General features: G+C 42.8%; 1 protein-coding gene across 4 annotated transcripts in view; it reads right to left on the reverse strand.

Annotated features, from left to right (window-relative positions):
• Positions 1-25349, reverse strand: part of NR3C2 (nuclear receptor subfamily 3 group C member 2) — an 892575-nt gene that overhangs the window by 84804 nt on the left and 782422 nt on the right. For all 4 annotated transcript variants that reach the window (XM_086962278.1, XM_086962276.1, XM_086962277.1 and 1 more), the window contains exons 5-6: positions 12834-13184; positions 7716-7860 (exon numbers count right to left, since the gene is read on the reverse strand). In XM_086962278.1, the coding sequence (XP_086818404.1) occupies positions 7716-7860; positions 12834-13184 (496 nt within the window). The remainder of the gene's footprint in view (positions 1-7715; positions 7861-12833; positions 13185-25349) is intronic.

Here is a 25349-nt window from a genome sequence, read left to right on the forward strand (position 1 = left end):
ACTGCAATTTCCTTGCTGGACTCTCTGATAGGAGACACAGATCTGGATGCATCAGATGATATCACTCTATTTATCATGTTTGACTGTTTCAGCCTGGAATAAAAGGCATGGAGAGAAACGTGACGAATTCAAAATACACTCTGCTACACGTGTGGTTCTGGAAGCGTAATTATGAAGACTCTGTATTTGACAATTTCTCCTGTGTTGACCAGTCCCAGTTAAGTCTTTCCTCGTGGTTTGATTATTGCCAAGATGGCCTTTAAGATCTACTTCAGCTTTTTCAACTGAGTTCAGATTCACTTGTCTGCCTCGGTATTACTGGCACCTGTAAGATGGGCTGCTTTTTTCATAATATATCATGTGATCTGCAAGGATCAATTTAACTAAGCTTCGAGAAAGAGCTGGGGACCCTAGTTTTCCAGGATTGTACAGTTAAAACAGTGTTGTCTACTTGAATGCAAACAATGGGTGGTCATGTGGAGAAATGAGGGTACACAGACAGCTAGCTGTGTGTACAAACATGACATTATAGCACGATTTTTCTTTTGTCGACCACTTTCCTCCAATAATGAATGATTCATACTTAGCGGCAGCTCCTCCTCGGGAGGGGAGGAGCATCACCCCGGCTACTGCCAGTGCAGCAGGCAAACACAAATAAATAAAATGGCATGTCAACGCCATATTGTTTGCCACCACACCGGCTTACACAAGCAAGAAGGAAGTCCTTCCTTTTCCTTCCTGCTCATGGAAAGCTAAGAGGAGTGCCGCAGCGGTCATGCTCTCGAATGTATGGTGAGTCACGTGCCTCTGCGTCCCAACTTTTTATTTTTTTATTTTTAAGGTAGTCGCCACTGTTTATACTGGTGCCCCACAGCATCACAGGGGTGTTTGTCCCTAGGATGCCTCAAGAGTAGAACCCTCAAATGTCATTAAAAGAAAGATGCATGGAGCTGCCACGTCTAGTAGATAGATTATCTTGCTGGCTGTAGGATGAGTATTTGTTTGAAAGGAGCAACATTTTTAATCTTAATTTAGCAGTATGCATACCGAAGGATAGACTCTTGTGTATTGTATTGTAATGTAATTGTTTTCATTATTATTTGTTCTTTGTATGACTTGTAAAAAGTCGAATAAAGATATTCTGACTGATAGACTCTTGTGCCATTTGTGTCTAAAAAGGTACTGAACTTGCTGGACTCAAACAGAGAATTAACTGTTATGATTCGTCTGAAGCCACAGGTTTCTCAAAGTGATCTCAAAATCTTGCATTAGCTTATCTAGAATTCTGGCTTTGAGGGGCCAGTTAGCTAGAAAAGTAGATATACAGATCAATTTCTATTTGAGGAAAGCAGTTGCAACCTCATGCATTTGGTAAATTATTGAGGTTTCTGCTGAATGGTAGTAATTGGTAGTGCTGACTTCTAAGCATGATTATATAAAGAATATCGAATTTTCCCATTATTTTGATGGTGAAATAATATGTCGTGCAGGTCAACAGAACATATCAAGTCCCCGTTACGTAACTTAAAAAAAAGTGGTGCACCCCTAAAATCCAGAAATATTTTAATTTTATCCCATCCTTTTGATGTGTTTAGGTGAAGGCTTGTGCATCTGCTTTACACCGAACTTCTTCGTAAGGAAATGCCAGATGTATATCTTTGTGATTTATAGATATTTTGGTGCAGATTTACATGTCCCTTGCGTCATTTTTGACCCGCTGTTGGTCACTTTTTGTGAGGCAGCAGTGACATAAAAATGCAGCCCATTTACAACGTGACGCATCTAGGGAGATGCGTCACGTTGTACCTGCGTCAGATATAATGTTACAGGGTGGGGCCTCCTAAACAGGAAAGCCTCATAAGAGTGACGCAGTGAAATCTACAAGATTTCACTGCGCCACTTCTAGGAGGCCACTGTGTCAAACCCTTGCTCCTGTTTGAAGCAGGTGTAAGGAGTGACACAGCACAATGAGGATAGGCCTCAACATGCATTGCTGGGGTTGCATCGCGCTTGCGACACGACTTCAGCAATGCGTGACTTTTGCACCAACAGATGTGCTGGAATTTCTGACGCATCTGTCAATTGTTGCGCCATGGTGTACTGTATTGTAAATACAGCGCATCCATGGTGGCACAAGGGCTTCTCAGGGTGACACAGGGAAAGTGAGGCATCTCTACATATGAATCACATTCTTGTCAATCTGCCCTTGTGGGTTGCAATGCTGTTTTAAAAAAAACATGATCTCCGTTTCTTGAACAATCCTGTCAAAGCATTGAGGGCAGTGTTTTCTGGAGGGATATCCACAGGAGCGGATCTGAATCTGTGAGTTTGCCTTTTTTGTGTTATGTTCAGCACACAAATTAGTACGAAATGTTTCCTCCAACAGTGAGAGCAGAGAGAAAGAGTTTCTCTTTGAAGGGAGCTTGCCAAGAACTACTGATGGTTGAGTGTCTTTCTCTACTCTTGTTGTTTCTCGCAATAAGGTTTGTGCTGATGCCGTTGTTGTTTATGCTGCGGGTACCCTCTGTTTGGGGCTTACATGATTGCCTGCTGTATTCCTTTCTACTTACTAGGCTAACCTTCTTTAAAGTGTAGGCCTGAGTGTCAAATAATATGTAACAGAAGAGAAGAATACATAACATCCTCTTGCTTACTCCTGTCTTAAAGCCTGAGAGGCAAAACTACAAGTACGGTGCAGGGCAATTGTGTAGCAATATGCTAAGTCATCTTATGTTTAACATGATTCTTCATTTTCATAGCTGTATTTTATTATCTTTGAAGGTTTTTGTGGCCGATTTCTTGCAATACCTAGTAAAGCCAGTTCAGGAAACGATCGCCATTGTGTGTGGACTTATCTGCAGTCATACATGTTAACAACAGCTGAGAAAAGCTGCTTTACATTGGAAGCATTAAGGGGGTGCGTAAAGCTTCAAAGAACTCTTACATTTGGGACCAGAAACATCTGCAATCACCTTTCCACACTTACTGCACTTCTTAAAGGATACCTAGATAAAGCAGGAGTAAGTGATGTAACAAGTACGGAAAAGTACCCCTACCCCATGATTTTATACAGAAATGTAATATTATGCACATATTCACATTTGGAAAAAAACACAAAAGTGGTCCTGCTTCAAATTTTCCCTACAAACTCCTCCTTAATCAGCAACTTGCAGGAGTAGGACTGGAGGAAACAGCCACATGCCTAAAAATATAGGAACATGGTAGATCCCTGCTGTATGCCTTGGGCTCTGATAATTTGGAAAAAATGTCATGCATATTAGTATGACTTTGTATGGACACTTACAACTTGGTTCAGTAGTCCGTCTTTATAGTATTTACAGGAATTGATTGCATCAGTGCTTTTTGTCATCCATGTGCAATAGAATTAAAGCAGTCTTTTCTGTAGGTTTACCAGAGGTTCACACTGAGAAGCCATAAAACAAGCAAAGAATCGGAGCAGTGTCAGTATAAACTACAAGTTTCGATGTCCATTGTTCTAGGTGAAAAAATTATCATACATTACATTATGGAGTATTTAAGCCTGCCTTTCAATCTAGTTTGACAGCACTGTCCAAGGTTGCAGGTCGACGGCTTGAGCACAACCGCGAGACACCCAGGTATGTTAAATCCACAGTCCTTCATAAATACCCTTCAAGTCATATCTGTCTACCGTCTTTGCTCCATGTCAGTGAAAGTTATTCAGGACAAGCTCAACAAGCTAAAAACCACTGACTTGCCACACAACCTGCCTCTGGTCTGGCTGGCTAGCCAGTAATGCTGTTTAGCTGCTTCATGCCGTTTGGTCCAGACATCTTCATAGGATGATCTAAATGTAATTCTATTGAAGAAATCCAACACAGAGTCATCCATGTTATGCAAAGTTCCACCCACTTACCAGCCTATCTACAGTAGCTAAACTACTATATTAAGTGGTTGTGGAACAGCTTTAACAAAACCCTGAGTCAGTTGGGGTTCAGATCTAGGCATGAGGTAGAAACAGGCCCTGCAAAATTTTGGGATGGTGTCCTTATATTTGTAGATGGCAGGAAACAAGTAAATTGGTGATGCTAATGGAGGAGCTCCCGGCTTCATTGACCCCCGTCCTTCGCTCGAAGATCCTGTCGTATATCCTGATTTCTCGCCCCATATCCGGGTGCATGAACTATTCTGCGAACTGATGGTGCAATCCCGAGAATTTTCCAACATGGTGGAGAGGAGTTATGTTGAGGTTTAATTTGAGGCCTAGCCCAGTCTGGAAGCCGGGGTCTCCACTGTTGGTCTAGCCGGGTCCGAGTTGAACAACAGCGGACCGGAGAGGGCGGCAGGGTCCGGTCCGTGGAACTTCCGACATCTTTCTGATTGCTTTGCTGCCGATCTGCTACCTGGAACTATATCGGAGGTGAGGTGACGAGTGACGCCCAAGGTGGTGTGTGTGGGGGTCCGAGATCCAGGTGCCTGGCGTATGCAGCGCCAGTGCCGTCGGATCGGAGACTTGGTGCGCACTAACGCTCATTGATGATCGGTCCGTCACGACTCATTCCTGCTCCGCCTAATCCTACCCCGGGGACGGCGCCTCCCCGTGGGGGTCAATATGCTTGATGCTATGTGAAGCCCGGCGGAGCGGGTTCAGTGCGGCCCGTCATTGCGGTCGGTGATGGTGGCCCTTGAGTCACTTCAGGCGACTGTGAAGACCCAGGCCTGGAATCTGATGTCGGCGGCGGACAGAATTAGAGGATCGGGACCGGAATCTGACTTGCTGCCCGAGACCCGGTGGCCAGTTCCTTCCCCTATTGCTACCCCATCGATGCAATTTGACCCGGTGCTCGTAGCTTTCCATGCTCCTGCGGAAGTGGAACGGTCCGAACATGTGGAGATCGGCGATACACTTACAAAGTTGGACTCTTTGGAACTGCAATTGGCGGAACTTTTCACTGCTTTTCCCGATTTGGAGACGCCTGCTCGTAATTGTGATCCGTGTGGGACTGTGTCGACCCCCCTTCCCAACGGGTCCGTCAAGATCGCGGATGGGATAGTGCCTGGTCTTAGAGTCAGGAAGGGGCATCGTTGGACTCGAGCGTCTACTTTGGAACTTGCCATCCTTACTTCGACTTATTGACTATGGTTCGACAATTTCTGTTTGACCTTTGACAATCTCACGGTGGGGCTCTCTCTATCGGAGGGGATCAGCGAATTTGCTCGACGGGGCCAAGGTTGCGACTGTTGTTTGAGGTTTCACAATTTTGATTTATTGATAACGGGACTGCTTTATTTGGTTAGCGGAGTCCGGGGCGGGATTTTTAGTTTCTTCTGCTGTACTGTTTCATTGTGGTCTGCTTGATCGTATTATCATGGCGGGGGATTCTTCGTTGAGACAGGGGGAGAGTCCGGGAGTGCGTTGGACATAGCCCTCCTCCATTACTTCCTTTTGGGTAGGGTTTTAGTCTCTTCTTTCTTTCTCTTTTCTTTCTTTCCCTTTGCTCTTCTATATTTCGGGTTCATTTACGGGGAGACAGGCACGCTGCTAGGGGGGTAGGCCGTAGTCATCTGCAGGGATGCAGGGTGGGGGGGTTTGTTTTTATTATTTGTTTCTATTGCCTTTTCTTTTTTTCTTATCTTTCTTTGCCTTTTCTTTTGTTTCCTCTTTTTCGGGTCAGCGTAGTGGGTCTATTCTTTTGTCAACTGTCGTCCTTTTACCTGTGCCTATACTTTCACGGTACTTCAGTACCATCGGGGGGGGGGGGCGCTCCACTAGCGCGAACATTAATTGTATGCTTGTTTATCCTGATTCGTAATCCTCAGCGCCATGGTTTTGAATAATATCGACTTAAATGTGGATCTCCTACTGGTTTGCTCGCCCTTTATGCACCTCTGTGATATTGTATGACACCTGATCCTTCTATCTTATATTATAAAATGGAACCTTTATTATCCTGTTATTCGTATAGTATGCCATGCTGCCAGTTTTAATTGTAGTCATACTGTATTCGCCTCCCGGGGGGCCATGTCTAGTTCTAATTGCTTGGTTGCAATGATATTGATTAGCGGCCAGCCCTGGTGGTTGTAGGCCCATACTTGTAACTGGTTGAAGTATCAATAAAGGTTTTCCAAAAAAAAAAAATTGGTGATGCTAGACGTACTGATGGCCTTTAATGCTGCATACCATGTTTTATTAATCACCCTCTGCCCTGAGTGCTGGATGTCACACCGATTACATTGAAGTGGTTTAATTCTTAGTTAGGCGGCACGACATAGCTAGTTATACTTGTATCTTTTTACCCTAAGAGCATCCAACTCATATGATGTGCCACATGAGTCTAATATTATCACCCATAATGGTGAGTGGCCATCTAGATACCCTTTATGATATTGTTAGAGGGCTTTGACTTCTGGTTGCATATTAATTCTATTATGATGGCAGGTAGCTCTACATTAGAATGTTAAGTCTCAATCAAACCTATGAACCATCTTCATTTATGCTTTAAGAAACCAGAAACCAGAAACTAGAATGCAAGGGAAATATACAACACAAGGGTTTTTAAATGGGGCCACCCTATTTAAGAGAAATTGTAGATCCTAGTTGCACTCTAAAACCTTCTTTCTTAAAGACCTTTTTATTGGTTTCAGTGAAATAAAAGCAATAACAAGAACAATAGCCACCCACAACAATTTGATAAAGAGGTGCAAGAATACAGGTGGTGCCACATATAATCACAGGAACAATACACCCAGATTGAACCACGTGTCTCTTTGGAATAGGTTTCACCAACATCAGTGGAGCCGACATCCTCAGTTTAGGAAAATACCTGAGATCTCCCTGGATCTACAAACCTGTCTGTCTTTCACTGAAGAACAAGATCCTTTTCAAGGTTGCTTAACATTCGCATGCCTTCTTGCCACTGCTATATCCCTGCATGTGCACCGTGATAGATTCCATCTAGTAGTTACTCACTTTAAATTGTCATCAACAGTGAAACAACAGCTTTCAGTGCATGCTGCTTCTTTGTGGAAAATTCTGCTCTTTAACACCAAGATTTCCACAGATACTGTAGCCACATTAGATGAATCCTCAAGGACCAACACTTTGAAAGTGCCCTTTAGGTCACCATCACCAAAAGGCTTGTATGTCGTAGAGTGTTATACAGATTCAGTTCAGTCAGTCATCATAAGCACTTTCAAAACGTGGTAACATAAAAAAATTAAAAGACAATGGGCCTCACTCAGTGTCGGTGGACAGGGTACTCTGCTGCAAACGTGGAGGAGTACGTGGTCTGCCAAAATGACTATGTGTCGGCTCTATTTAGAGTCTAGCAGACTGTCATATTTTCGGGGGCAGTGCTCTCATAGGCTCTGCCAATGGAAACCCTACACAACTGCTCGATGGACTAAGGGACATTGGTGTAGGTACATCAGACCATCCACCCTATTCAGAGCAGATGGTATCATTTACTTTTTTTCTGTTCACGACCACCGGAGAACGCCTCACAGAATCAAATAGAAAAAAATCTAAATTACCCCCACACCATACACCTCTGATCGCTAGCCAAACTCTAAGTGCGGCCCACAGATTTTATTTGCATAAATATTTCTAGTTATGAAACCAAAGCTGAGATGTCTACTGCGATTTTCATACCCACTTAGCCACTAAACTGCTCCAAATGCCACACTTTGAGTGTTACACTGAATCCCCTCTGCGAGGTCAATTACTAGATACTTACTCATTGAAGACCAAATCTGGAGCAAAGTACAGGAACTGGCTGTTCGTCTGCTTGTACGACCTCCAGCTCAGAGAAAATGATGACAGACACATCCAGGAGTACTGTATTAGAGTGATTTGGTCCTCAAGTGGCAAATTTCGAAATCCTGGAGAATAAAATTAACATTATCCATCACACTGAGCTTCACGTCTACAAGCATCCATCTAAATAATGATTAAAGGTATTAACTGTGCATATTCTCCCAACACTTCCTTAAACAATGCCTTGCATCATGAATTCAGAAATACAGCTCCCAATTCTAAGTCAGTTATAACCTTTGCAACCAATATTTGAAATGTAAAAATGTCTAATGATAATGAATCTCATCATTAGAAAGGCACACTTGGACTTTGTTGTTGTCCTCGTCAGTGCTATCAGAATCCACATACAAACATTTCTGAATTTATATAAAAAAATACACACTATCTTGCACCTTCCACTTACACAGAACTAGACCTATTTGGGGGCCTCAAATGTCCTTTATGTTATTATATTGGCAAATGTAACTTGGTTGCCCATAGGCTCCTCGGAATCAACATGTTCACTTCGGAACAAGGTTCTACTTTGGGTTAAATCGTTCAGTAAACTGCCATTGGGTTCTAAATAATGAGATTCTATTTATACGGCGAGTTGGAGGCACTGGATCTTTAGAAAGGAATTATAAACCAGACACTGTTATTATAAATGTTCGTGAACTTAAGCTTGCGGTGGACATTTTGGCCCAAGCAAGAGATGGCATGCTGAAATCTAGCCCCATGAAGATAATGTCACTTTTTTTTATGGGCCTTTAGAACCAGACACTCCAAGGGAAAATTGGGCCAGGGGTTCAAATCATAATTGCAATAGATTTCAACCCAACTTTTTCTTACCCCTTAGGAAAAGGATTATGCCCTTGTCTGGTACGGAGGACAACGATTGACTCTTTAAAGGGGAAACTACAGGGCATTCATTTCACCAGACCCGGGGGGCAAATACCCATGATCAAAACACTTGTCCACTAAATTGGCCTGGAGCAAATACCCATTTGCCGAGAATAGATGGGGGGGATCAGCAAGGCATGAAACGTTTATCTTGGAACATTGTGGGGATTTGCCACAAACTCCAAAATGAGGATTGGTTGATTTTTGTTGGTAAATTGGATTTCATTTGTAGCCAAGAGACTTGGGCCTTTGATACTATAGCCATCAATGGGTAAACATCTTACTATACTGATGCAACTCCATCTGTTAATGGAAGAGGAAAGTGGGGCCTAGCCTTTTTTGAGGCATGTACCATCGGAAACTTGGAAGTCAGAATTTTAGCATCAATGCCATGCTATCTAATTTTAAATCTTTATGGGCCAAAAGTTTTTTTTTAATTTTTTCACAGCACACCCAATAGGCATTAATGATGAGTTGGGGAACCGAGTGTCAGATTAAGTAGACTGGTGGAAAAACGTACACATCAATCATATGGGCGGGTGATTTCAACATTTCCAAATGTTTGTATGATGGGGACTGCACATGTGGATTCACTAATGCCACCAAGGCGACGATATTGGTCACTTTGTACACTTGAACTGTAGTGTAGCCGTAAATCAGCTGGTCTTATCGCACAATTAAGTATTTTTTTCCGATATCCAGGGAAAAGACAAAGTAAACTTACCCATACTTACAGGAAGGGATCAGACTAGTACGATTTTGTCCTGTTATCGAGGGACCTAGTACAGTAACTTGTTGGCTTCGAGTTTTTGCTCACTTCCACACAGTGACCATAGCCCTGCCTTTTTAAAATGTAATATTTTTTCCAGCAAAATACACTTGGCAAGACAATACCCTCTGTTAGCTATTCTATTGATCCAAAAATGTTTTAATGGTCATTGCGAACCCTAACGAGATCTTGGTCTGCGTCTCTAATGTGCACAACAGCTTTACAGGGATTTTTAGAGCCAAATCCAGTGGACTTGTTTCAAAGAAACCACCTAAAGAGAGAACTCTTTACTCATGGTTTAGCCCTGAGTGTACTGCAGCACTTAAAGAATGAATGGGGGGACTCAAATAAACTGGCACAGCTGAAAGAAAAAAGAATTTTTTGAGATATAGTTAACCTAGTCTTTTATTGGACATCTATAGAGACTGACTGTCACATTCCTGAACAAAACTGGGTTGACCACTATTCTCTTGTTGTCAGTCCAGATAAAGGGGGGGATTGGATGCTAAGGAAAATGAGTTTGACTTCAACTCTATAAATAAAAACTGGATAGCTGACCATGTAGATTTAGTTTCTGTAACTAAAGTAATTATGAGTGCCACAAATAGGAAACCTCTCTGCCGTAATGTGGTACCAGTGGACCTGTTTAAACTAAATGTAGAACTTTAGACCCCATTGGTTACAAATGTGTTGAGGGCTGCAGTGAAGGGCGGCCTGATTGACTTGTGGATAGAATCTATAATAGTACACATTTAAAAAGAAAGTTGATCGGAATTCACCTACTTGTTACCGCCCAATCTTGCTGATAGACTCGACAGTGAAGATTTTAGGGTGTGTTATTCTTGGCAAATTGGAGACCTAGGCAGATGTCAATTCTTTCTTGTCCAGCCCTATATGGTTTCCGACCATGCTTAGGAACCGTAGAGCAGGCCCTTAATCTCACACTTACCCTGGGTAATAATTCAAGGGCAGGAGAGGGGCCTTGCATATGGCCTTTATGGACCTCTCCTGTGCCTTTGACCTTGTAGACAGGGATTTGTTTTGGGTTCTGATGGAACAGGCGGGAAATGATCTCCTCCTATTAGACATCATAAGAAATTCGACTCTGCAAGACAGAGTAGAATTTTATTCGCCTTCACCTGAGCTGAGATCCCGTAATCTTGCATTAGCAAAAATTAGGTGAATAAAAAACGTTATCGCAGGAGGCAGCTCATTTTCAAATCAGGCAGCTGTACAGTGGAACAAACTATCTTTAGACCTACGTCTCATCAAAGATCATCTGGGATTCTGGAAAAGATAAAAACATGGCTGTTTAGGGCAAAATGTTGCTAGTGCCAGCACTAATGTATGCCTCAAGAAATGCTAGTGAGCGATGCTAGTGCCGTGATATCCTGTTGGGATGAGTGATGCACTTTATAAAAACTGTAAATTTAAAATGTTTACACTGGGACTCCACAACTGCATTATTCACTGACTTAGGAGTGTACAAACCAATAAAGGTTGCTGGAGGAGTTAGGCAGGGTCACATATTAGCTTCCTTCCTTTTCCTATTTTATATACATTCTTTAGATACAGCATTAAGATCATGAAGCAAAACCGTCTCAAGAATTGGCACCCAGGCAATCCCGGTATTGCTGTATGTAGTGGATGCTCTCCTTTTAGCTCGGACAGCTAATGGCCTTCAAAAGCTTTTAAATGGTTTTAATGATTTTATGCTTAGACTTAAGCTTAATGTGAACCATCAAAAGTCCATCTTTGTGTCATTCGGTCCCAAAAACTCCAAATCAAAAACGTTTTTTATAGGGGGTAGACCTATTAACATCTACTTTTAATTATTTAAGTATTTTACTGAATGCAAATTGGCGATGGGATACGCTAATGACTAGAGTGCAAAAAATAGGGGCAGCCGACGATGCTATATTCAGATTTTCTAAAAGGCAGGGCCAAAGGCCGGTTCAGGAGATGGTCCAGCTCTATAAAAGTAAATGCTTATCAGTGAGAACTTATGGAGCAGGAGTTTCGGGCTATGTGGCCACAGGTAAACTTCAGGTAGACAAAAACTGTTTTCTGTGCGGAGTTTTGGCTATCCCTAAAACTGCTGTGAGTCTCATTGCACACATGGAACTGGGATTAGGATTCATGGAAGATCAAGTCAGAATGGCTACCCCTATTTTATGGTTAAAGATATGGTATAAACCTAAGGCACAATTTTCAAGAAAGATGCACGCTGATTGCTTAAGTCTAGACAACATGACAGCTATCCCATGGATGGCTAATATTAAAAAAATATTTCAAACTGCCTGGGTCACATTCCCAATTTTGATAGACCTGAAAGTATTGTTGCTAAATCTAAAGAGATTGGGGCTTATGAATCCTACAGAGATTAAACGAGACTTGAGAGATCTCTGGATATGTCCTCTGTTATTAGCTACATGCAAATGTTTACATCTACATGCATGGAGCCCTATTTAAACTGGATAACTATTCCAGGGTATAGATTCTATCTCACTAGGTTGAGACTGGATACAGTTCATTACCTTATGGCGTTGCCCATAGGAGGTCAGTGGCATACATCTCTCTCATGCTGTCCTTTTGACACCGTTACTGTCCAATCTGTGCTACACCTTATGCTCTTTTGAACACTGTATGATTTACTCAGCTTGCGCTTTCTGTGCCCAATCCTCTCAAATAAGTAAGTTACATCATATAAAGAGGAGTTAACCTACCTGCAAAGTCTATCTTCTGCTGAAATTTGCAATTCTGTTCTTAGCTTCACTGTTGCTGTTATTACATTAAGAAGAGCGTATGCACTGTAATTGTTCATTGGACGATGGTTGCTGAAATTTGTAATGTTGTTCTTAGCTTCGTTGCTGCTGCCATTTATTACATTAAGAAGGACATATGAACTTTAATTATTGATTGGATGGGTTTTGCCATCATGTCTGTTCTTTCTAAAAAAAACTTCTGAAATGGTCTATTTATTTTAAATGCTTTTATTTTTAGATTGGATAAGGTAAAATAGATTTTACTCAGTGCTTTTATGGCCATACATAGTAGTGGCAGAATAAAGATATATTTGTCTTTGTGCATCACAAAAAAATATTGATTGGAAAAACGAAGTTAAAACTGGGAAAGCATAACCAGACATAATATTAGTGGGTTGTATTTTATTAATGAGATGAGAGCACAGAGGAAAGGGAAAGCAGAGATCTTCAATATAACTATATAAGCATGATCAAAAACACCAGGGCGCTGCAGGAATATGTGCATTTTTAAAGCCCTAAAGACTTCTGTCAATGTTAGTCTTTGGTGACGTTTCTAACATGTTTTTTAATCTTAAAGCAAGTAACACTGTTTGAAGATACAAACACCCTTAAAATGCTCTCCTACCTGGAAGTAATTTTGCCCATTTAACAACTTGAATCATCTGCTTGCCAGCAAGCCGGTTCAAACTGGAAAGCAGGTGCTCTGCTGTGTCTGGCTTTGAATTGTCATACCCTGCATACACAATATCTGGCTCAATGCTTCCAAGAATAAGTGATGGAGCCGGATTAAGCCCTGGTGGAACACCAGGTAGAAGAGGAACGAGAGATGTGTTCATAGGTACAGAGGGCTCTTTTGGAGAAGAAATGCATATTGTTCCTTCTTCAGGGCTTTGAGGAGGTGCTTGTTGCTGTGGATGATGCTGCTGCTGTTCTTCATGTACACCTTTTAACTTCCCCAGCTTCTTGGACTTCCGAGCTGTGAGAAAGAGGAACAAGCAGTGAGTAATTCAGCTGGAAAGATTAAGAGAGAATTTCAGGTCACAGTAAAAGCAGAAACCTTTAAAAATTGAGCAACAATACAAGACCAAAACTAGTTCTGGTTGGGCTTATTTCGAGTCGCGGCCGGCATGACTTGCTAGTGGGGTCCTGGGGAGATTCACGCAGGAAGGGGGGAAGAGGGGGTTAATAAAAAAAAATGTAAAACGTACCTTCGCCTCTAGTCCCTCGTTGTGTTTCCTTCTCTCCCTGCTCCGATTCCCAGGAAGCAGGCAGTCTACCTCTCCTCCCCTAAACCAATCACAACGCTGCAATGGCAGCGTTGTTATTGGCTGCAACGCCTACCGCACAGGCATCTATGGGGAGGCCGCTTCCTCCATGCACGAGTGAGTGCGTATGACTAGTTTTGACGGCCCTGGGGCCGACCAAACAGTCGGCTCCCACAACAGTGGGCAAGCCACTCCTCCCCTGCCCTGCAGCAGCACTGCCCTCCAGCCGAGAAGCAGAAACATAAATGGTATTCATAATACCATTTTATGTTTTTGCTTCTCGCACTGCGAGAAAGCAGTGGGGCGACGTTCCTCCGCCCACATGGAGAAGCCGCCCCTGCTTATTTCTAGTTACTGTGGAAGTGCAGGGGTTAATAGTCAACGCGAGATGAATGCAAGTGAGCCACAAGTAATGACAAAATTATGCAGGATAAAATCGATCAAGGTTCAAGGACGATAATTGGCTAAGAAGAACAGAATCTATGGGGGGATAACTGTATCTCGCATTTCTGGAAATTGTTTGATTATGTTCTGAAATACAGGCATTCAATTGTCCCAAACCTTTAGGTTGGCCTCAATTAACCGCGCTTTGTAAGGATGACTCCACGAAAAAATAAAAATAAAGTGGGAGTCCTTAGAGAAAAGTGGCTGCGTAAGAAAAAAATAAATAATAAGCTCATCAACTCTCTTTTCTCTGTGACTTGTTTTTCCAAGTAGTTGTTTATTACTTTTTTTTATCTGATTCGCGCATCACATTCCTGTTTTCCCTATCTGGCCTCTTAAATGTTCACTATTGCGTGGTAAAAAAAGGATTCAATAAGTACCTAACACAAGTTTCACCTGTCATTATTTTACTTGCATAGTACTTAAATGTGCTGTTTTTTAGAATGTATGTTTTCTTTTTTTCTCATTGAACATAGAGCAATGTAATTTGTCATCATTTAAACATTTGGCTGACTATTTCAATTCATAAAACTGAGCAGAACTTTAACAAACCTAAACCAGCTGCGAACAGGCATAAATGTTCCTTCATGGGTTGATAATATGACATCAGCGGTTTCGTGTGCAGTATCACCTTGCCCTAATTATTGCGTAAAGGCCAGTTACAGTTATCGGTGTTATACACTGATTTCTTTAGGCTTGTAGCAATCACGTCATATTGTACATGCAAGCTGGAGGGGCCTACAAGGGTTCATTAGACATTTTTGGAATGAGCTGCAATTGGAACTTTTAAAACATCTTAAGAGATCCCGGTGAGGAGGCAGATAAAACACATCAAAGTTAAGATCCCATTAGTCGCGGTGAGATTTCTACTTTGCGTAATCCAGCATCCTAAGTGCTGGGTCCGGTCCTCCCCATATGTAAATATATCACTTGAATGTCGAGGTGCAACCCTGGAGTACTTTTTTAGACAGCTCAAAGCACTGTCACGACGATTTCAGCTTTTATTCTATGCACACATTCCTCATTTTTAGGTCTCGGCTAGCGTAGGCTGCGCACATGCGCAGTCTCGCTGGCGAGATTTTATGTTTCTTAGTAGCGAGGGTAAACTCTGCCCCTCTTCTCCATTGGCTGGCTTCCTATACGGCGGCCAGCCATTGGAGAAGAGGATTTAGTGATGTCATTTTTTCCATCTAAGCCCCGTCTTTTTCGGATTGAGGGGCTTGTTTTTTCGTTTCTTTCTCATTCTTCTCCATTGGCTGAAATGTAACAACAACAGTCAAAAACACGCCCATTGTTTACATTCCAGGCAATGGAGAAGAGGGGAGAAAGAAAAAAACGCCCCCCATTCGTTAAATGATGGGGCTTACAGACATGGCAAACGCTTGTTGCTTTCTCGCCTCCTGTATGGAAGAGGAGGTTACATCGGGAAAGTGCTCCAAGCCAGTAAGTCCCTCTCTGGTACTGCTGCCCCCGTAGTGATGGGTGTATGGGCGTTTAGGCCGGGATCTAGGTTAGGTGACGTGGATGTCTAAGCGCACGCCCGCAAGCCCCCAATCATGGCTGCGCTGCCCTTGGTCCGCAAGATGGCTCCAGCAGGTCCCAGTCATCTGTCGCTGCCTGCACAGCTGCCCCCAATGCGGGGATGTGTCTCCGCCGCTGTGTATGGCTTCCTTTTTGAAAGATTTTCCCCTTTGGTGCAGTTGTGCGTCCCTTCCCGTGCACTGCAGCCCAGCAGTGCAGTCAAGCCTCTGGTGCCGGCACTGCACGTGCCTGTGTAACAGTTGGGTTGGGCCCTCACAGCTTTATGGGGCTGCAGATCTATGAGTGGGCAGCAACTAGGCCCCTCCGCCCCTCACCACTTTTACTTCTCCTGCAGTGCGGGACAGTCCTTTACCGCCTTGTGCGCCTTATTTGTTGAGACTCTGCCAGCTTATGTGAATCCTTCTCTGCCCTGTGGCCTGGCAACGCGCTCAGTCCCCAAGCGCTGTCGCTGCCCGTACTTGCCCGACAGACTCTCACAAGGTGGTCGTAGCCGTCGCCTTCACAGCAAGTGTCCCTGCCGCCACCGCTGTTTTAAATTGCGATTTCATTGCAAGAGCCTAGGAGAGGTTCTGCCTTGTTTAGGGGTTCCATACATGCCCTCCTGCGTGGACTCTCTCCTCCTCCCTCCCCCCGCGGGTGTCCAGTGCCTCAATGCCCTCTCTCTTACTGCTGCTTTCTTGGCGAGGTGTCAGCAACCAACATCCCGACTCCGCCCTCTCCCCTCCCGGGCAGACTTTACTCTACCTGCAGCTCACATGACCCGAGCATTTTTTTTAAAAAAAAGGGTTCCATACATGCCCTCCTGCGTGGACTCTTCCTCTCCCTCCCCCCTTCGCGGATGTCCAGCTCCTCAATGCCCTCTCTTAAGAGTATGTGCGATTTCCCTCAGTCCCTCCCCTCACTTTTGCATCTCGCATTGGAGGAGAGGTGTTGGGTGGGGGCTTTTATTCATGTCTTTTATTCATGTCTGGGCTGCGGCCCCCCGTTGCTCGCAGCGAGGGCGGCCTGACTGTGCTGCGGGAGAGTGGGCTGGCAGTGAAGCAAGGTGGAGCAGGCTGGCACCGGGCAGCAAGAGATCTGGGGAAGGGGCAAGGCTGGAGATGGGGCAGGGTAGAAACAGGGGGGTGGGGACAAGAGCTGAGAGTTGTGTGTGTGACAGACAGTGTGTGTGTGAGAGACAGGGTGTGTGTGTGTGAGAGAGTGTGTGTGTGAGAGACAGTGTGTGTGTGAGAGACAGTGTGTGTGTGTGTGAGAGACAGTGTGTGTGTGAGAGACAGTGTGTGTGTGTGAGAGACTGTGTGTGTGAGAGACAGTGCGTGCGTGAGAGACAGTGTGTGTGTGTGAGAGACAGTGTGTGTGTGAGAGACAGTGTGTGTGTGAGAGACAGTGTGTGTGTGGCTCTGTGTGTGTGTGTGGTGCTGTGTGTGTGTGGCGCTGTGTGTAGTGCTGTGTGTGTGTGTGTGTGTGTGTGTGTGGCGCTCTGTGTGTGTGAGGGGCTCTGTGTGAGTGTGTGTGGGTCTGTGTGTTTGTGTGTGGCATTTGCAAGAGATTAAGCTATCGGCATTGTAAATGACAATGACCTTTATTTATCTGTTTCCAAAACCAACACATAAATAAAAAGTTTGTCATTTACAATGCCAATAGCTCTAACTTTTGCAAAGGCGAGACCGTTGCATTGTAAATGCTTGTTTCATGGAAGGAAAAGATCTTCAAATGGATAATAGAAGAAATAATCATTCATTTCACATTTATACCGGGCAGAAATTGGAGCTGTCAATATACGCATTTGGTAGCAGCTTTAACTAGTTGCAGGCTGTGCTGGACCTTTGAGACTGATGCAAATCTATGCAGATTGCAGTTTCATCTGAGTATTGCAATGGCATCTGCTATAAAAAAAATCAAATAGAAGAGAAACGAATGACTGGCAGTCATTCAAATGCAGTTATAGTAAATTTTAAACAAGCAATGGCAGATTCAGTAAACGTAGCTTGCATTTCGAGCCCTCATAAAAAGCATTTAAAAAAGCTTGCTACAATGAAAACGAAAAAATGTTTTGTTCATACAATGCTTCTACGAGAGAAAGAATATATAGTGTGATATGTCAGGATGCAATTACAGACACACAAATACTGGGCATGTGGCAAGCATTGTGGATCACAGGACTATATAATAAAGTTCCATAAACTACGCTCTTAATTATACATTCCTGGTTGCGCTTCTTAAGCCACGTCCCTTTTTAGGGACGACCGCCCCTTCCTCCACCCTTTTCATTTATCTCAAAGCACTGCATCCAGGAGAACACATACCGTTTGATATATTTTTGTTTGTAGCACCCGTCTAAGGAAAATAATTTTTTTGTATCATCGTTTCTGCAGATTTCACATCCCTTTACAGCAAATATTTCAGAAGGTGTTCACAATTTTCTAAGATGCAGGTAGCTTTTACCCAGTGGTCTTCAAACTTTATAATGCTGTGACTCTCTCCCCCTTCCCCACAGAGAGTTACCACAGTTACAGCACTTTTCGAGCATAGAAAATACAGGCATGGATGCGACTTGTAAAGAAGGCCTATGTGGTTTTGCTTACGAATCTCACGCACAGCCACTTTTTTATTTAATAAGGATATGTACAACATATATTTGCACATGTCATGAATCTCATACAAATAAAACATACTGGGCCAGATGTATCAAGCAAAATTGCGATCGCAAATACGATCGCAAAATCGTAGTGTGCAATGTGGGGAAGAAAAAACCCACATGCTAAATAGGAATCGCTAAATTTGCGATTCCCTATTTTGCGCATGCATTTAGAGAATCGCAATTTGCGATCCCCTAAATGCTATTCTAGTAGCCATTGCAAATTGAAATATTGCTTTAAGGAATCGTAATTTACTACCAACTTCAAATAGGTGATAATTTGCGATTTCCTAGAAAAATTTACTTTTTTGCATTTTTCAAAGTGCCATGCGGCTCACATACAAGTCCTTAGGGCATGTATGTGAGACACATGTGCATATCGGCACATTTTAGGGGTGCTACATGGTGTCCTTTTGGAACCCTTGCAATTTGCAAGTACCTATTGGTAAAATTCGCTATTATACACTCGCAAAATGTAATGTTGATACATCTGGCCCACTATTTTGAGAACGCCTTGAAGTTGTGAAGTTTTCCCTAGAACTTTGCACACCGCTACCTGAGAGCTGCAGGATAGAAATAGACCTCTAGAACAAGTGCATTAGTCCATTAAGCCACGTCTCTGGCATTACCTTCAATTCTACAGAATGATGAAGACACTTGTGCATGGCCACTCTTTGAATTCACTCTATATATACTGCAATCTAACTCCACTTGTTTTTCCACCCCTCTGCTCGCTCACTGTGCAATGCTTTGAGGTAGCTATCCATTGGCATGCAGTATTTTATGTATCACGCACAATTAGCATGTCTGTCAAGTGGTTACTGCTTGGAATGTTGTAGGTTTTAGGTGCATCAAAACCTCTGTTGCTTAAACCCTCCGGGGAAAAACCGTTGGTGTGTGTGGTAAGTTAGAAAGGCAGAAAGGGGAGAAAGAGAGAGCGAGAGAGGGGGAGATAGAGATACAGGGACACAGAGAGAGGACAATAGAGATACAGAGCGGGAGCAAAATAGATGCAGAGAGAAAGCATGATAGTCCGGATGGACTATTTTAACTCCTGCCTTTCATCCTTATCACATGCAAAGAGATGTATTACAGTGGCACGCATGGCTAAACCATGCGTGCCTCTAATAAGCTGCCTGAGCATTGCATCCCTTTACCCTGCATGCCTTTACCATGCAATTTCGTGGTAAATGTATGACTGGTAAAGGAATTTGTAGTAAAGATCACATCCGAGGCCACCCGCCCGGAGCCTTAAAAATTCCCCAACCCCCCAATCCCTAAAGACGACCCCAACCCCACCCTGAGCCCTAAAACTACCTGACCCCTCTGAGCTCTAAAAACATCCCAAACCCTATTTGAACCATAAAAACTGCTCCAACCACCCTCCTCCCCGAGACCAAAAACTACCTGAACCCCCAAGCCCTAAAACTACCCCAACCCCCTGACCCCTAAAAACGACCCTGACCCCCCAAACCTGAGCGCTAACAACTACCCAACCCTTAAAAACTACCCTCACCCCTACAAAACCCAGCCCCACTTACCAGTCTGTATCCTCTCCCAATCCTTCCTCTTCCTGTGCCCACCCATCTCAGCATCAAGACCGCACAATGCCTTAACCACGCATATGCGTGGTTATGGCAAGCATGGTTCCTCTTGCAGGGAAACGGCACGCATGGCTCTGCTCGCGTTGTAACGGCCGATTCCCCATGCAAAGGATTTGATGCACACTCAAACCCACATACTATAACTGTGTGCGTGCACACACATGCAAATGTGTAGGCATGCACTCCCTGTATGCAGATGTGCAGAAATATTACCCCCTCGTCTGCTTTACTCATTCCAGTCCTTACTAATGAGGCTTCTGCCTCTAAAATAGATCAAATAGAAGAAGAACTAAACCGCCTTCACATTGTTGTATCTAACTCTCCAGTATTATTACTGTGTTAGGAGCTTTAAGAGTCTACACTGTGGTAAGAGACTCAGCACTCTATGCTTGCTGTAAAATATTACTTACATCAGGTTCTATAATGTATTATTGCTTTTTGAAACAGGTGACAGTTGACTTTAAGACTGTGGGAAAGACAAATTACAATATTTGGTGATAGAAAAAGAGTTGCTCACATGTTGGTGGGCAATTGAGAAGTTTGACTGTTATGTTTGGGTCAATCCAATCATAAACTTTCAGGGCCTATTCTGACTAGAGGTGGTGGTAAATGTTGTACGCCAAGGAATTTAAGGTTATTTAGCAAAAGCGTACAATTCCAGTTTCATGTAGTTCACACATTGCTGACTTTCTGTCCTGGTTCCCATGCAAAGGAGAGGATGAGAAAAAAGCGTGTTGGTAGAATTTATGGATGAAGATTTTGAAGAATGTTTGGTGTCATCCATTGAAGTACCTAAAGTAGGTGTGTGATCTGAGGAAGCATGGAGAGTCTCTCTAATGGAGGATCAGGTTTTACAACAAGTATTGGAGTTTGTCAAAAATGGGTAGCCAAGGGCGCAAATGTTTTCTCTCATGCCTCAGCTATTTTTTAAATTTGGGAGGAACTTCCCATGGCATGCTACTTAGGTCAGATAAACAGGTTCCACTGCTTAAGTTGAGAAGCAGAAAAATTGATTACCCCCATGAGGGACATCTTGGTTCTACTCTCACTAAAAGGCACATTTGTGCTTCTTTAAGGCGGCCTTGGATGGATGCTGACATTGAAGAGGTGGTGAAAAGATGTTGTGTGTGTGCTTCAGCTGACAAAAATTTAAAAGTAGCAACTTCTCCTTTGATGTCTACTAAAGTTCTGTTGAGACCAAAAGTAAAATTAATGATTGATGCTACCAGATTTATTTTTAGTACTGATGGATTACTGTTCTAAGTGGATGGTACTTAAATTCTTAAGAGACCCTAGTGCAAGCTCTGTCAAGGAGTTTCACAGAAAACTTTTTCTGAGGGAAGGGTTTCCAGAAATTCTAATTTCTGACAATGGCACAATTTAAGTACTAAGGAATTTCAGAATGTTCTTGAATCATGTGGCATTAAACCTCATGCCCAAACCAACGGTCATGTTGAAAGGATGAACCGAGCTGTGGGACAGTGTGTGAAGTGCGCAAAAGATGGGAACCATGACATTGTGATATCTGTGAAGAGTATGCTGTGGTTGTATAGGACCATGCCTCATTTGTCAACCAAGTTCTCTCCTTTTGAGTTTTTAGGGGCTAGAAAAGCCAATATCACTTTTCATCCAGCTTGGATGGCCAAATCGTGGAAGAGTGAATTAGTTGTGAAAGAAAATTTCTGTCAAGCTCAGAATAAGCAGAAATGCTGGTAAGATCAAAAGACAAGAGTTAGGAAACGTGATGGTGCAGGTTGGAGAAGTACAGCGAATTAAAGCAGCTATTCACGTAGAAAAAGAGAAAGGCAAATTTGGTGATCCTATTAAAACTGAAAACATTTCAGATAATGAAGTCAGAGTTGATGGTGGCCATTGGTTGAACGTCTCAAACATTTCAAAAGTGGTGAAAGTAAGAGATAAGGAGTCTAAATCCACTACCAGCAAGAAGGAGTCTGAGTCTAATTCCTCTACCGGTAATCAAAATGTTCAATCCTTGCATAGGGGTTCTTGTATAATCAATAAACCGTTTAGGTTTAGAGCATAAGATTTTGTTTAGACTATGTATGTTTTATAGATTGAGGAGGTAGTATGTTTTTTTATTTTTTAAGTGCAGAGGGAGGGGAAGGTATATGCTTAGTGGGTGGAAGTAAGTTTTACTTTTCTACTTTTTAGTTTTATTTGTAATGAGTTATTTATTCAAGAAGGGAAGATATGTTGTATCTAACGATACAGTATAACTGTGTTAGGAGCGTTAAGAGAATATACTGTGGTAAGAGACCCAGTGCTCTACGCTTGAAGTAGAATGTTCCTCACATCAGGTTCTATGTTGTGTTGTTGGTATTTGAAGCTGGTGACAGCTGGCTCTGAGACTGAGGGCAAGGCAAGCGTACTTGCATGTACTGCCATAGCACCTCTTTACTTGGTGTTGAATAAACCGCATTAGCCTTCAATTCTACACCTTGTCTGTAATCAATCACTACACACATTCTGTTTCTTTTAGCCTCTTCAAGAACAAGTTGAACAACCATATGGTAAGTGTTCAATTTTTATGAAAAGCGCATGCATTTTTAACCATTTAGAACACATCTTTTATTTTTCTGATAACGTTCACCTATATGTTTGTGTGCCAATCAGTCTGCCCTTTGAGTTGCTTCTCTAGCAGACAGGAGGACATGGCTCAGCGCATCTTTTCATATTTCAGAGAGGTTGTCTCTGTTGGGCGGGAGAATGCAGCTGTAGCCAGTACGTCCTTAGATATAGATTTTGGTAGTGCGCGGCTTTGCTAGAGCCAGAAAGTCCCCATCTGTTCTTAATTAGTTATCGCTGATAAATTGGCTGTGCTATAGCCACCAGAGATGTTTTAAATAGTTTAAATATAAAAATATATGGATAGTAATTAATGCAGCTGTGTTGTAGTCAGCGCATTCTTCTTTTACTTAATTTACTGCTGTCTGATATGACAAAGACACATTTATGCACAATAGGGAGTTTGAGCAATACCTATCATAATCTCCTATGTTTGTTACTAATTGAAATAAAACTGTGCTTTAGCCAGTTTTCTTCTAAACATTGCTATTTTACGCTTTCCTCTCAGCTGGCAATATCTTACCTGTGGTAGTCTGGATAGGGGCATAGCTTGGTCAGTAACATTGGGGGGTGTAAGCTTCAGTATTTCCAACAATCAGGCTGGCACATAATGTTAAAAATAAAGTATACAAATAGCAGGGTGCCTGAGAGGAGACTAAGGAGCAGTAGCAAGGGAGAAGAATGCGTATTGGTAGGAGTACTAAGAGAGAACACAGAGCATTTTTGATGACTTTCAAAACAGAGAGGAAAGAGAGTGTGCTTAGGTTTTTGTTAGTGTGTATGTGAAAATTCCAGGTGAAATCCGACAGACATCTCATCATACCTGACTGAAAGCAAATGTACCCAAATATTTATCAGAAAATAAGAACTTTTAAGTGGATGAAACACCGCCCCCCTCCTTCCGCCCCCAACAAAGCTATGCCCCTGATTTGGAGGACAGAGAAGTGGAAGGGATCTGCTGGAAAGAGAGGAATTACTTTTTATAGAATGTAGATCTCGTGGGATTTGGTAAACAGGATTTGGGCATGGTTTAATTCAGGTGATTCTGCTAACTCCTTTATTACGTCTTGAGTCATGGAGGAGGAAGGACACACAAGTCAGTCTCTAAAAAGATGTGAAAACAAAAAGGGAGTGGCCCAACTATCCAAGGGACATGGTACCAACACAGCTGGTGTAATAAAGAAATTCCCTTCGTTTAGATATCAGTCATACTCTGATTCTCACCACAACTTGAATACAATCTCAAAAAGTGCACCCTTAGTCAGCTGTGATTATAAGCACAAAATACATTTTAAAAAAAACCAAAATAGAAAAAATATATCAATGTATTCAATACAGTGATGGGACACATATAAAAACATAATCACCCAGATATTTCATAAAAACAATTAAAACCCAAAAAGAGACAATAATAGGTGAATCACTGTGGAAACATCCTAGGTTATCAATTCATTATGATTTATAGTCACTGTTGGGTAAGAATCCTCAACATCCCAAACATTTAGTCCCTTGAATTTGATATAACTCCATATGAAAGACTGGATCTCCAAGTTCCTAGCCGAAAACATTGGCAGCATGTCAATAGAGGTAGTATGGGACACTTTGAAAGCCGGGGTTCAGGGCGAGACGTTGCCATATTCACTTAGGTCCAACAGGCAAGAGAAAGAAGAAATACGGAGGCTGCAGGAAGAGCTTATGTTAGCAGAAGTAGGACTTGTTAATGCCACCAGTAATAGGGACACTACTGGGGATATCTCTAGCATCTTAGCCAAAGTAGCAATTGCAAAGGCAGCAATCACGAATATATTTACGGTTAAGGCAATACGGAAGTATTTACTTACTGGCCAGTTTAACATTTTTTCAGTGCCGTGAGCGTCCTCAGTTAGAAAATGGTTCAACTCAGACCATTACTATGTCCAAAGAGACAACATGTTTTGTTGCTACCACTTTGCGCAACTTCTTCAGGGGTGAGGGGATGACCAGTCTTGACTTTACTTAAAATGGCCACTTGGTTGGGTCGTTGCTAGTGTCTCTCGTACCTGCAACCACCTCGATGTGTGAAACGCGCCAATTGGTTGCGTATCCACAGGGTGACCGCACGTAATTATGGCACCGCTACCATGAAGTATCATTGTCTACAGTATCCGTCCTCACTCGAGGAGTATCACCGTGGAGTATCACCGTCTACAGGCTGCATCCTCGAGCATGTCTTGAGCATGCGTGTTACTACTAAATCACCTGTACCCCTTTATGCTACTTCCTCATCTTCAAACCTGTGTGCTACTTTTCTTTCTCAAACCTATGTGTTGTTTGCCTCAAGCCTATGTGATACTTGGCCTTGTGGAATCTGTTTGCTGCTTGCCCCCCTGAACTTGTAAACCATCAAACCACCCTTAAACCTGTGTGTTCCTTGCACACTTTTGAGCCTGTGGCCTACTTACCTGGGCCATGTGTACTACTTGCCTCCCCTCCAAGCCTGAGGACTACTTGCCCATTCCTAAGCCTATGAACTATCCACCCATCCCTTAGTGTGCGTGTTTATTGCTCACCAATAGACACCTGTGAATCCATTCCCAGTGTTGAAAAAAGACAGCAATAATCAGGGTTCAGTGGGCCCCTAAGGCATCTTGGTACTAGTGCCACTACAATATATAAAAAACCTATTTGAGCAGGGGGTCCTAGGGAAAATTATTTAGAGACCAAACAGAATTTCATGCCATTGCACCTGTTGCAGCAGTGAAAACTAAGCCCTCTGAACCCTGAATATTGCTGTATTTTATCATTCAAACAGAAGTTGGGGTTGTTTCCTGACTTGCACTCGGGAACATGATTGATGCATTATATGGGCCGGTGCTATCAGGTTATTTTGAGAGGGAGAGTACCTGCACTTTTTAGCAGAAGTGCCAATTAGAGAGTAATGGCATTTCTGAGAAACAAGCAGGCACTCTGGCACAGGGTACCTATGAATGCTAGTGCTTAAATTGGGTCAGTGGTTGCAGGTTGGGCCCATCGCCACTCATTTTTGGGGACCAGCTCTTAATTTTCTTCATCAGACTTCGACC

This window comes from Lissotriton vulgaris, chromosome 3_1, assembly GCF_964263255.1.
Source record: "Lissotriton vulgaris chromosome 3_1, aLisVul1.2, whole genome shotgun sequence".
Lineage (NCBI taxonomy): Eukaryota > Metazoa > Chordata > Amphibia > Caudata > Salamandridae > Lissotriton > Lissotriton vulgaris.